Source organism: Marmota monax, unplaced genomic scaffold, assembly GCF_021218885.2.
Source record: "Marmota monax isolate L192 unplaced genomic scaffold, Marmota_monax_Labrador192_F-V1.1 WCK01_AAM20220418_F8-fsc00080, whole genome shotgun sequence".
In the NCBI taxonomy this organism is placed as follows: domain Eukaryota; kingdom Metazoa; phylum Chordata; class Mammalia; order Rodentia; family Sciuridae; genus Marmota; species Marmota monax.
In genome coordinates, this window is record NW_026694750.1 from 7,948,156 (window position 1) to 7,961,732 (window position 13,577).

The 13,577-nt window shown below is 58.7% G+C and overlaps 1 protein-coding gene across 9 annotated transcripts in view; it reads left to right on the forward strand.

Moving 5' to 3' along the window:
• The first annotated feature begins 1,381 nt into the window (after positions 1-1,381).
• Cfap74 (cilia and flagella associated protein 74) overlaps positions 1,382-13,577 on the forward strand; it is a 39,912-nt gene continuing 27,716 nt past the window's right edge. For 8 of the 9 annotated variants that reach the window (XR_006847212.2, XR_006847213.2, XM_046424587.1 and 5 more), the window contains exons 1-6: positions 1,400-1,576; positions 8,476-8,561; positions 9,660-9,738; positions 9,849-10,004; positions 10,555-10,653; positions 11,127-11,231. Coding sequence is in view for 7 of the 9 variants with exons in the window: in XM_046424587.1 (XP_046280543.1) it covers positions 8,495-8,561; positions 9,660-9,738; positions 9,849-10,004; positions 10,555-10,653; positions 11,127-11,231 (506 nt within the window). In the remaining 2 variants the exon portion in view is untranslated. Of the gene's footprint in view, positions 1,577-8,475; positions 8,562-9,659; positions 9,739-9,848; positions 10,005-10,554; positions 10,654-11,126; positions 11,232-13,577 lie in introns of all 9 variants that reach the window. The other variant, XM_046424588.2, reaches the window with a different exon arrangement.

The following is a 13,577-nucleotide window of genomic DNA, read 5'->3' on the forward strand; positions in this document are numbered from 1 at the left end:
TTCCCTCTGTGCGTCTCCGAGTCTCTCTCCATTTCTCATCTCTGTCGACCTAATTATTACATGTCTTGGTGTGATTTTTTCCTGACTCTGCTTGAGGTTTGCTGTGGTTTACAGTTTCCTGTGATTGGTGAGTTTATAGTTTCCATCAAGTTTGAAAGGTTTCTAGGCACACCGTGGGGGTCTCACCACCCAAGGGCCTTGCAAAGACAAAGGAGTCAAAGAACAAGTCCTCATTCAGGCCCAGTGCACATGCCCTGAGGCAGAAGGGTCACCTGAGCTGCAGTCAGAGGCCACCCTGGGCCATGCAGCAGGACCCACTCTCAAAAGAACTGCAACAAAAAATCTCAACAAATTCAATTTAAACACCCAATTGGCTTTTACCAACAGTTCGTGAACCGGACTTCCTTCCATCTCCAGATTGACAAAAGGTGCTTCTGTGGGCACGGTAGCAGAGTTGGTAAAATCCAGCAGTGGTCGGAACAGGGTTGACGGGGGTGGCTTCAGCTCTTCTCCCTGTGGGGACTAAAGCCGAGGAGCTTCCCTGTCGTCCCTGCTAAAACCCGCCTGTCTGGGGATCGTCTGTCTTCTGTCTCTCCTGATTTCTTGCAGGTTCAGATAAACAGCCTAGTTTGGCCAGGAAGACAAACAGGGGTATTCTTATTGCCCCTGGTAGATACAATACGGTGCTGATGGCGCTGCATCTTGATTTCCTCACTTAGGTATGTTCTGGAGGCCGCTCTACAGCTGGACACAGAAGGAGACCTGCCAGGGGCCAGCTCCCTGTGGGTGGCTGTGTTCAGTCTCTGACTGTCCTTCCCCTCCCCGTGGAGTGTGTCCATCATCCGTACTGGGACAGAGAAGCAGAGCCCTAAGAACTCCATAACTGGGGCGGGCGCGGGTAGCCCAAGTGTGACTCCTCTTAGGAAAACCGGCACCGGGCTGATAGGGTGGGCTGATAGGGTGACCCGATCCGGCCCTGGAGCGCGGAATTCTGAGAGGAAAACAGACCCAGCACCTCCCGCGGTTGCAGACTCTCAGGATGTCCAGCCCAGGATTAGCAGGGGACTTCCCAGGCCTCCCGCGGCCTCGGGCACCCGCTGCGAAGGGGCAGGTCCCACTCATCCTGGCCCAGCGCGGCCGCGGAGCCTGGTGAAAGGGATCCGCAGCGCACACCGTGCAGCCCCCGAGCGCCGGGCAGGTGCGGGCAGGTGCGGGCAGGTGCGGGCAGGTGCGCGCGGTGCAGCCGCGAGTCCTGCGCGAGGGCCGAGCCCGCCGTCCGCAAGCGCCACCGTTTCTCACGTCGTCGGTCCTTCCCACCGCGAGCTGGGCGGGCCGCGCCTGCGCGGGGCTGTGTGCGCGTTCCCATGGAGCCGCAAGCGTCGCAGCCGAGAGCCACCGAGAGGGCCAGCGGGCCACCGCCGGGTTGGGCCGCTGACGAGGGCTTGTCGCCGGACAGGGCCGAGCAGGCCTTGGGGAGGTGGGTGCCGCGGGGCTGGCGTCTGTATCTCCCAAACCCTCGGGGCCGTGGACTCTCAGACGCCTTCTTTGGAAGGGCCGTCGGTCGTGAGTAGTTGAGGTGAGGCATCTTGGAGCAGGGTCCCTGCTGGGCACCGCTGGGGTCCTTGTAAGAGAGAGATCTGGACACGGCCCTGCCAGCGCAGGGAAGGCCCTTAGCACCAGGGGCTGGAGGAGCCCCCGGCCAGGAGAGGGGCCTGCAGCAGGCCCACCCGGGTAGTTCCCTGAAGAGCATCAGAGTCCGTAGGTGCACTCCCAGGACAGCCCCCTAGCCAAAGGGCCTAGCAGGCTGGACCGTGACTTTGTGCCCTGTCCTCTGAACCTCAGAGTCCAGGCCAGGGCAGTGAGGTTGCTGACCCAAGTGGGTGGTGTCCCCAGGTCACCAGGGCGGGCCCAGGGTACTCACAGAGTCCTTTAAGGCAGAAGAGAACCAGAATCCCCGCAGCCAGCCACTCGGGCTCTGACCACGGCAGGATGAGGCCTGGGGCGCGGGAGTGAGGGCACTGTAGAAGGTGGGAGAGGGAGCAGGGGGCTCTGTGCAGGGTCTCCAGAAGAAATGCGGCTCACTGCCCCAGAGCAGCCCAGCGTGGGAGGACCACCCTCCGCCCTGAGGCTGAAGAGTGCAGGTCCAGGATTCTCAGCCTGCAGTGTCCTGGGGACTGGAGGACAGAAGCGTGGTCCTGGGCGGCAGCCACACCAGGTCAAGAGAAGAGTGAGGACCCATCCTGTCTGAACGTACCTGGTTTGCCTTCAGACACCATGGAAGAGCCAGGTGCACAGGGAGCCAGGGCCCAGGGGCTGGGCTCCAAATATGGGGTTTGTGGGGAGAACGTGCAGGAAAGACCAGCTAGGGTGGCCAGGGGCAGCCACGCTTACGCACATCTTGGCAGTGGTAACCAACAGGGCTGAATCCCCACACGGGACCTCAGGGAGCCCAGTGAGGTCATCTCAGATGTCTGGCCTCCAGAACTGGGGTCACCCCAGAGTGGGGTCACTTGTTGTGGAAGCAGAGCACCCAAGCCCTCCAACCTCGTCACAGGCGCCGGTTGCCTCTCAGACCCCCATAGCATGACCCCCCACAGCTCTGTGTCCGGGCCAGCACCAGAGAGTGTCAGGCTTGCGCTCCCCCGGCTCCCCCGGTGCATCTGTCTCTGCAAACACCACCCATCCATGTCCTGCTTGAGAGTCCGTCTTGGTGCTACAGGGTGCCCGCCCCCTGCTCCTCATCAACACTGTCCTTGTCCTGTCTCCAGTAGGTGCTAAGTCAGGGACAGGTCCCTCACTGTCCTCCTGCGTGTGCTCTCCCTCCCTCTCTCCTGGTGGGACTTTGGAGGGGTTAGGGAAGATGGAGCAAATTGGGAAAGAATTGGTACCTTGGAAACATGAGTCTCCTGAACCTGCATTTACCATTTAGACTTTCTTCTGTTTTCATGTTTTCTTTATGGGAAATTTCAGAGTCAAGAGAACAGGAAGAGAGGCTGGGGCTGGGGCTCAGAGGTAGCGCGCTCACCTAGCATGCTTGGGGCCCTGGGTTCGATCCTCAGCACCACATAAATATAAAAAGATATTATGTCCACCTATAACTAAAGAGAGAGAGAGAGAGAGAGAGAGCGAGAGAGAGAGAACAGGAAGAAAGATAATGAGCCACAGGCCCGCAGCCACCCTGCACCAGCAGCTACCCAGCCTGGGCCCCTGCTGGTCCAGAACGGGACTGCGGAGGTGTCCCGGCTCACCGCGAGCTTTGGTGTGCACCCCCAGGTAGATGAAGGTGGCCTTTACCAATAACCATAAAATCATCATCAATTCCCACAGTCCTTTCTTTTTCTCCTCCTCCTCCTCCTCCTCCTCCTCCTCCTCCTTCTTTACCCAGGGGTGCTTTACCACTGAGCTACATCCCTTAAGCCACCAGAGTGGGGTCACTTTGAGACAGGGTCTGGCCTTGAACTTGCAGTCCTCCTGCCTCAGCCTCCCAGGTGGCTGGCATCACAGGTGTGCTCCTCGCCCGGCTTCAGCGGTGGTTTCTTAATGAAATCCAACTTGTGCTGTTTTCAGGGATGGTCACAGGGCATGCCACTCTGTTGGCTTGAGCTGGCAGGGTCCCCACAGTGGGGAGGCCCACTGATCTGCAGTGGCCCCTCCCCTCTCCCCCTGGGACCTTTGTTTGTTGAAGGAACTGGGCCATTGGCCCCACTGACTTTTAGGGGTCGGCTTCATGTCCCCGCGGGGTTCTGCCGTTTGTCTCAGCAGTCCCACGCGTCTGCTGTTGTGTTTATTCTTAAGGGCTTCATTCTTTCCGCTGTGGTTGTAAATGGAAAGACGCTCGGTTCTCGTCACCGAGGCGTCTCCGCAACGTGAGTGAGCTCCCGCATTACCTTGCGTCCCAGATGCTTCTCCTCCTGCGCCCTTGGACCTTCTCGTTGGGGACCCAGCGCCTCCTTGTTGGGTTCTTGGTCTTCCTCCTCTCTTCCTCCCTGGCCCTGGGTGCACTGGGCAGGTACACTGAGCAGTGCCTGGCCCCTGGTTCCCAGTCCTGAAGCTTCAGTGTCTGTGGCTGGGCCTGCGGCTTGTGGAGGGCTCCCTGAACGGGCAGGCTGACAGTTGATGAGTCGAGGAGCACGAGGTGGTGTCCTCGATGAACAATTAAACCGAGCCGGTCAACCTGTCACAGAAACACGCAACACTTTTTGTGGTGAGAACATTTGAAATTTACTCTCTCGGCAATTTTTAAATGTACAAATATTGATTGTTTTCACCACAATGGAACTAAAAATACGTGTCTCCTGTCTCACTCCCTTTGTCTGATCTACGGAACTTTTATTCTTCCCGTCTCCTTACTGTGGTTAGCTTCCATATATCAGCAAGAACATTCCACCTTTGGTTTCTTGGGACTGGCTTATTTCACTTAGCACGATGTTCTCCATTTCCAGCCATTTACCAGCGAATGCCATAATTCCATTTTTCATCATGGCTGAGTAATATTCCACTGTGTGTATTCACCCCATTTGCTTTATCCACCCACCTGTTGAAGGGCGCCTAGGTTGGTTCCAGAGCTTTGCGATTATGAATTGAGCTGCTATAAACCTGATGTGGCTGTGTTACAGTAGTTTGCTGATTTTAAGTCCTTTGGGTATAAGCTGAGGAGTATGATACCTGGGTCAAATGGTGGTTCCATTCCCAGTTTTCTGAGGAATCTCCATACTGCTCTCCGGAGTGGTTGCACCAGTTTGCAGCCCAAGCACCCTCATCAGCACCTTCACCAGCACCCTCACCAGAACACTCACCAGCACCTTCACCAGCACTCTCACCAATACCCTCACCAGCACCCTCACCAGAACCTTCACCAGCATCCTCACCAGAACCTTCACCAGCAACCTCAGCAGCACCTTCACCAGCACTCTCACCAACATCCTCACCACCACCCTCACCAGCATCCTCACCAACATCATCACCAGCACCTTCACCAGCACCCTCACCAGCACCCTCACCACCACCCTCACCTGTACCCTCATCAGCACCCTCACCAGCCCCCTCACCAGCATCCTCACCCGCACCCTCACCAGCCCCCTCACCAGCACCCTTACCAGCACCCTTACCAGCACACTCACCACCACCCTCACCACCACCCTCACCACCACCCTCACCACCACCCTCACCAGCACCTTCACCAGCCCCCTCACCAGCATCCTCACCCGCACCCTCACCAACATCTTCACCAGCACCCTCATCAGCACCCTTACCAGCACACTCACCAACAACATCACCAGCACCCTCACCAGCACCCTTACCAACATCTCACCAGCACCCTCACCAACACCCTCACCAGCACCCTCACCAGCACCCTCACCAACATCCTCACAACACACTAACCAACATCATCACCAGCACCTTCATGAGCACCCTCACCAACATCATCACCTGCACCCTAATCAGCACCCTCAATAACACCTTCACAAGCACCCTCACCAACACCCTAACCAACACCCTCATCAACATCCTCTCCAGCACCCTCACCAGCAACCTCACCAACACACTCACCAGCACCCTTACCAACACCCTCACCAGCACCCTCACCAGCACTTTGGTCACCTGTGTTCTTGATGACCTCCATTCTGCTGGAGTGTGATGGCACCTTGGGGTAGTTTTAATGTGCATCTCTAGTGGCCATGATGGTGAGCATCTTTTCTTGTTGGTTGACGTTCGTATTGTGAGGTTCATTTCTAACACAAGTTCACGACTTTTTTAAGTATGAAAGGGATGTTGGATTTTATGGATCCTTCTTTCTTGCTTACTGGGTGGATGGTGTGACCCCCTGGGGTCTGCTGGCTGGTGCCCGTGTGCTCAGGGGCCCCTCGTGGCCATGCCTGCTGTCCTGGCGGGATCTGCTGGGCATCTGCTGGGCACGTGGCCCTGTCGCTGAGCAGCGGGGGATGGGGGCGGTGGCTGCTTACTGCCGCCGCGGCTTGTGCCCAGAGTGTTGTGTGCTGGTTGCCTCTGTCCGCTCCCTGCTCATGGCCACCACGGTGTGCCTCTTTCTGAGCTTTAAAGCGCAGGCAGTGCCTCTGGAGAGCAGGGAATTAGACTTTTGAGATTTTTTTTTTTTTTAGAGAGAGAGAATTTTTAATATTTATTTTTCAGTTTTCGGCAGACACAACATCTTTGTTTGTATGTGGTGCTGAGGATCGAACCCAGCGCCCCGCGCATGCCAGGCAAGCGCGCTACCGCTTGAGCCACATCCCCAGCCCTGAGACTGTTTTTGAAAATAGCATTTCTTACCACTTCAGTGTGCTGGCTGGCACACTGGCAGCCTCTGTACCAAAGGTGGCCCTTCCAAGCTCTCCTGAGAGCCACAGAGTGACCCTTGGTTCTCCAGCCGCTTCTCCTGTGCCCGAGCCCTGCACAGGTGCTGGCCTAGGTCTCCCCACCCCCGGGGCCTTCACACTCGTCCTTCCATTTCCCAGTTTGCGGGTCCTTGTAGATTCGTGTGTGGAAACAGGAATCTGTACCGTTTCAGAGGATTAGAGTGGGGTGAGAGTTGAGAGCCAGGAGGGCGCGCCTCTGTGCCTGGACGCTCAGAGTATATGTATGCTGCGGTCCACTGTACGTCCAGCGAGGCAGTCGGGTAGCCGCACCAAGGTCCTGAGACAGAGCTGAACAGGTCTGGCCACTTACAAGTGTCTTCTGACAACCCCAGAGAGCACAGAGCAGTGGGCAAGTCTGTCCTTCCACGTGGGGAGAATGTGGTGGGTGTTTTATGGGCACTTAGAATCCTACCCTTTGGGACTTTAATGCAAAGTGTTTTTTGCAGTTTAAATCACTGGCATTGATTCATTCATAATGTAACCGGGAAACATCCTGAGCCATTGAACATATTCTTAGCGGCTGGTTCTGAAGCAGTGGCTGAATTAAGCAACAGAAACCCAGTTCCCAGCTCTGGGCATCTCCCGCACGGACACCTGTGCTCACCGCCCAGACTCACCCCCGGGGTCAGGGAGAGACTGTCCTCACACGGGACGTCTGTGCCCACACACTGACACAAGCACTCACCACGCACTCTTTCCATGTTGACCACGGTGTGAGCAGAACGTGACGATGGGCGTTAGAACAAGCACGTATTTGTGGTTGGACAGAGAGTAAATGAAGTCGTACCTCAGACTTGACTTTCACAAGAAATGACGAGGTACTAAAGAGCATCTATGTCTAACACTGTTTCTTGAGTGGAAAATCTTTGATCAAGGGATGTAAAATTCCATACCAAGAGTGTCCACAGGCGTCCTCCTAGAATCCCCAGACGAGGAGGGCGTGATCAGTGTTCTCAAGGTCTTTAAGCCCCTGAACCTTGGCAGAGTGTGTGTGTGTGTGAGTGTGTGTGTGTGTTCTAGTGAGATAACGTGAGCTGAGCATGAGATAAGACACATAAGTCTTTTGTGTGTGGTGTTGGGAAGGGACCCCGGAGGCTCGACCACTGAGCACCATCTCCAGCTCCTTCTGGTTCTGACTTTGAGACAGGGTCTTGTTAAGTTGCTGATGGCCTTGAACTTGCAGTCCTCCTGCCTCAGCCTGCACGCAGCTAGGTCCCAGGCGTGGCCACCACAGCTGGCAGACACAGAGGTCAGAAACGTCTGGTCGGATCCATTTTGACAACGGCATACATCTGTGCAGCCAGGTAGAGGGTGGCCCCAGACCCCGCAAGTTCCCTGGCCGTCCATCCTGGCACGCGGAAGCCACCCTACGAATTCAGCCCCCTGCCCGAGCTTGCTGCTCTGGGCTTCAGCGTACTCCTGTGTCCACTTCACGACTTTGCAGAGGCCCTCGAGAGAGAGCCCTGGGCGCGCCTGACGGCCAGCACCGCCCCTTCTGTTGCTCCCAGAGGTGCCCCGAGCTGTCCTTCCCTCCTCCTGTCCAGCACCTGGGCTCTTTCCAGTCTGGAGCTATGAGAGGGAGCGCGACCCTCCGTGAACGCCCTCGGGCAGTTTCTCAGCCGTCCTTAGGATCGGGGGCCTGTTGTTAGGGTCTTTCACAAGAAATTCCCGCCAGTCACACTCACGGCTGCAGATGGCTCCGAGTCCTTGCCAGAGCTTGTGCCACCTATGGTGTGACTCCCGGCCACCTCGGGGACACACAGTGCTAGGGCTTTAGTTTTCGTCCCGTGACTCTGGGTGTCACACCACGTGTCCGTGCTCGTTGGCCATTTCTGTATCTTCTCGTGTCATACGGCTCTACACCTTCTGTCTGTCTAAGCTGGAATCTGGTCTTTGAGTTATTGATGTGCAGGAACTCTTTACATATTCTGGATACAAGACCTTTGTCAGATATTTGTGCTACAAGTATTTTTTCCCTAATTGGTGACTTATCTATTCTCTTTCTTAATGTCTTTTTAAGGAAAGTTATTGATTATTATAAAGTCCATTTTTTAAGATCTCGGGTCCTGTTGATCTGTATTTTGTGATAACTTTCTTGCAGCCGATCTCTACCTTTCGACATGGAGAGAGCCACTAGCCTGGTCTCTGGAGAGGAGTTTGCAGACAGCATCCTGCCCATGGAGGATGGTAAAGGAGGCCCGGGAAAAATAGGCGACGCGCCTCACGGCTGCCCCTCGGCTCCCTGGACTCCCGCGAGACCGTGCCCACTGAATCCACGTGTTTCCCAACCCGGGAGCTCATCCTGCTGTCTTCAGCTGAGGCTCTGACAGTGCAGACCACAGTCTCCAGTCCTGGCGTCACTATTGAGAAACTGATGCCATTTTTAGCCCCATCCTTTGAATGTGACCTATTTTTATTTTCTTTTCCTGGACGCATTTAGATTCCCTTTTTAAATTTTCTGATGATCTGAAATCTTCCTGAGATGTCCTTGATTTGGACCTCGCTGCCCAGGCAGCTGTCACAGTCTGCACAGGTGGCTCCTGCCCGCAGCACCCTGTCCCTGAGCGTCCCCCTCTGGTCGGTGTGTCCTTCTCTCGCCCTCCTTGTGGTGGTGGGTGCACTTGTGCCTTTCAAAGTCCTTTCTCAGTCTCTGTGACAGAGACCTAGCGGAGCGTGGAGAGGGACCCCTGGTTCCATTGGCCTGGTCAGCTGGAAGTCCACAGTGACTCACACCAGGAGCCTCAAAGTCCTTGTCTGAAAACCAGCTACAAGACATTCTTAAAAAGTCTGGAAACCCAAGGGGCTCCCAAACTCCATATTTACTGTGCTAAGAAGTTAAGTTGAAAGTAATTCCACACTCATTCGCTTATCCACACTCATTCGCTTATCCACACTCATTCACTTATCGCCCATAGCAGGAATAAACTGTTGTAAACGGTGTGGTCTGGGTCAGTGGAGGACACTGCACCTGCCTGTCCCGTGGCCTCCAGCCACGTCACTGCAGGCACAGGACATTGTGCTGAGACAATCGACAGACCCCCAGGGCTCCCTGGGCCACACTTTGAGAACTACCCTTGCTCATCCAGTTTAAGCTGGTTTTGCTGTCCTCGTCTTCCTACTGGGGGTTGAACCCAGGGGTGCCAAGTCCTTAGGGCCTCACTAAGTCACTGAGGCTGGCTTTGAACTTGTGATCCTCCTGCCTCAGCCTCCCAAGTCCCTGAGATCTCAGGCGGGGCCGCTGCGCCCGGCTGCTGTTGGCTGTCTAACTCTGACCTCGATTTCCAGGAAGACACCCGGAACTGGAGTTGGAGGTGGAGTCTCTCCCCGAGGGCCCCGAGAGCGCGGCTGCCGCGGGAGACTGCGGGTGATTCCCGGGGGGCGTTCCTGCAGTGGAGCAGGGAGGGCGGGCAGGCGCAGGTCTGCGGGGTGGCACCGGGCAGGGGGCAACCCCGCTGCCCTCCTCCTGGATTCAAGCTCAGCGAGAGAAGAATGCGCTGCCACCGCCGGTGCTGGAGAGGACAGGAGTGCGGCCCCCGGGGGAGACAGGACCCAGGAGACGGAGCTGCGCCGGCACCTGGACCTGCTGGACAGGATGCAGGAGGAGAAAGGCCTCTTCCTCCAGAAGACCAGGTGAGCTGCTGGCCGCGGCCCAGCTGGCCTCCCCGCGGTCACCCGGGCCCTGCATCGTCCGTTTCTCTTACTGAACTATTTGACGGCAGACTGCTGACTGTGCCACCTGGCTGCTCTCTAAAGAGCACTCTTCTTCATGGCCGCCACCCACGAGGCCCCCAGGGAGACTGGTCCAGCCTAGCATCATGCCAGGGTACCTCCTGCTGCTGTTTCCCAATTCTCCTCTAAATGTCCCTTCAGCCATCCTTGGGGTTCTCTTTTGTTGCCAAAGTCACGTGACAGGAGCCAGTGTGTGGTCAGGCCCCCAGGACCACTCCAGCCAGTGTTCTGAAATGGCCAGCTGCAGTGCCAACTGCTCATGACTCAGGGACGCTTGGGCTGTGGGTGACCTTGGCCGCAGAGCCAGTCCCTTGGCAGAATGTTGAGAACGTGGGTGACAAGGCCCTGTCCTGTCACTGGACAGAGGACCTAGGAAAGGCGCTACCTCAGCCCCCAGCCGGGCGAGGCTGCAGCTTCAGAGCCACCACCCAGTTCTCGTTGGGCGTTTCAGAGAAGAGCTGCGGGCCTGTCGCCAGAGGGTGGACCTCCTCAGCAAACAGCAGGAGACCGTGGCCGCCGAGATGGCCAGGGAGAGAGCGGCCAACAACATGTAGGTGGTATGCAGCCAGTAGGCCGGGGCCAGGCACGACCATGCTGCCAGGGCGGTCCAGGGCCCTCACGGCCCCCCAACCCAGATTCCAGTGGCAGCCAGTGTCCACATGGGCCCGACTTGACCACTGACCACTCACTCAGGCCCGTCCCCACACAGCAGGGCCGCTGGTCAGTGCTGCTCAGGCCCCTCCCCCAGGCAGAGCCCCCAGCATGTCACCATGAGGAAGTCACCTGCTCACCGCCCCAGTGGGTGGTGCCCGGGGAGAGCGGCAGCCCAGGAGGGAGGAGGCCGAGGGGGGGACTCGGGGTCCCCGGGTGCTCTGAGGGCCCGCAGCTTCCCAAGAGAACAGGAGAGGCCACAGGGTGAGCGCCCCTCCCCAGGCCCGAGCTGACCAGTTCAGACAGACTGACTCCCGAAAACGCGGAGGCCCCTGGTGCTGACCTGTGCCGTCCCCCGTGGCGGTGCTCCAGGGCCGCCGTGGGCCGTCTCCAGGCCACGTCCAGACGCCTGCACACAGAGCTGCAGAAGGAGCAGGACCTGCAGTCGAGGATCGCGGCCATGCTGAGGGAGACCGAGTAAGCGGGCAGCGCCCGGGGCCGGGGCGGAGGGCGGGCCCCAGGACCAGGTGCCCACCGGCAGGCAGCGTGTTAAAGGGGCAGCTGAGAGGAGACAGTGCACACTCTTCTCCGGTTGTTTGCAGGGTGAGAAGCTGTGAATTGGTTGTTTCCTTTTCCTGTTTCCGGTTCTTTGAGCTTCCACGGAAGCCGTTAAAAAGCACCTCCAAAGTCCAGGTGTGGTGGCCACGCCTGTGAGCCCCGTGGCCCTGGAGGCTGAGGCCGGAGGACTGTGAGTTCACGGCCAGCCTCAGCAAAGGCGAGGCGCTCAGCAACTCAGTGAGACCCTGTCTCTGAATAGAACACAGAACAGGCTGGGGGTGGCCCAGCGGCCGAGGGCCCTGCGCCCAATCCCAGTGGCCCTCACACACAAAGTGCCTCCACGATTCTCCAGAGGCCCTGTGGGGAGCAAGCTGCGGCCTTGAGACCCCCAGTGGCGCTTGGTGGTCGAGCCTGGACAGCTGAGGCAGAAAGGCTCTTGGGGGACGGAAGCCGGTCACTAACTGCACCAGGAAGCCTCCTGGGCACAGCCGGGGGGCCGGATGGTGGCTCTGCTGTGACACTCCCGGGACAAGTGGGGCTCTCCAGCCTCAAGGGCAGCAGGCACAGGGAGAGCCAGGGCTCCCTTGGGTGCCCCTTGCTGCAAGAGAGGCAGCTCCGGCTCTTGCTGCACCCACACTGGCCCCTGGGCCTGGACGTCCAGCCCCTGGCCTGCCCTGCCATGTCTAGTCACCATCCACGCTGGTGTTCGCGGCCCCCGGGAAGTGCAGAGCCGCCCAGGACGTGGCCGTGGGAACCAGCGGGCGAGGGCTGGGGGGAGTGGGTCCCAGCACTCTTGCCTCTCCCTCCACAGACCCCAGCGAACTGCCCTCCTGGGGCTGCTGTGGTGCTCGGAGGGCGGGTTTCTGACCCGCCGTCCCTCACGTGTGGGTCAGCTTCCGACCCAGGACCCTCTTCCCAGTGTGCACACCTCCCCCGGCCACCACCCCGATGAGTGACGGGGCCTCAGGGGGCTCCCCTCTGCTTCCGTCCTAGGGACCCCAAGGTCTGCTAGCTGCCAAACCCCTTCTGCCCACCAACCGAGACACCGAGCCCCTCCCTAGAGGGCCACTGCAGTGCCTTTGGGGGACCCTGTGCCACAACGCAGGGCACGTCCCCACACATGGCAGGCCTCTGTGCTCTTTACATCAGATACAGGGTCGCCAAGGGACTGTGGGCATCTTGGCTCCCACGTCCATGTTCCCCCAGCAGCCATGCTGCTGGCCAGTGCACGCTGCCCAGGCTGCAGCCGCCTCTCCTCAGCCTCTCCCCAGCCTCTCCCCAGCCTCTCCCCAGCCTCTCCTGCCAACCTCTCCCCAGCCTCTCCTGCCAACCTCTCCCCAGCCTCTCCCCAGCCTCTCCCCAGCCTCTCCTCAGCCTCTCCTGCCAGACCTGGATCTGTCCCCACATGTGGCACCTGTTGCTCTGAGATGCCAGTGCCGTCACTGTCACTGCGGCCACCACCGGGACAGAGAAGACAAGCCTTCATGACACCTTCAAGGGCCATGAGGACTGCTTAGCTCAGATGGCCACCACCCCTCAGTTCCAAGGCAGGACACGGTCCTCCTCTGTCCTCGAGCCCCTGGCTGTGTGGAAGCTGACCAGCCGAGAGCTGGGCCTCGTCCATGGGCCTCCGCCAGGAAGGGTGAGGGTGGTACTGCTGGACTGCTGCTGACCCTGAGAGGTCATCCCCTGAGACGACGCACTGGGTGAGGGGAGGACCCCTCAGGTGGGTGTCTCCTGCTGCTTCTCACCAGCAGTGGTGGCCTGCCATTGTCCTGGGGCTGGACAAACTGACCGGGCTGCAGATTTCAGCTGAAGCCCAGTGATGTGGACCACAGGGCATCTGAACGTGGTGGAGCCTGGGTGCGGGCCAGGGACCTCAGCGAGGGCGAGCACCTTCCCACGGATGGGGCACTGCCCCGTGCCCTGGCCTCGGGCCCACCCACCCACCCACCGCGGCTGGAGCTCACCACCGCAGCGTAGGTCTGGGGCCTGGAGGGCCACGTCGTGGCTGGTGAACAGAAGCCCTCAGCCGGGCCGAGCTGCCCGGGGCACCTCCCTGGCCGGACAGCCTGGGCAAGCGTGGCAGGTGACCACTGGCACCCAGTGAAGAGCTCTGGCAGAGCTTTAGGGACAAGAAGTGGCTTCTGAAGAGATGCAGAGCTGCCCAGGGAGCCAGCTCCGTCCTGCAGGGCACTCGGCTCCGAGCACCCTGCAGACGCCCTCGTGCACGATGGCGGGAGGAGCTGGCCCGGGAGAGCAGAG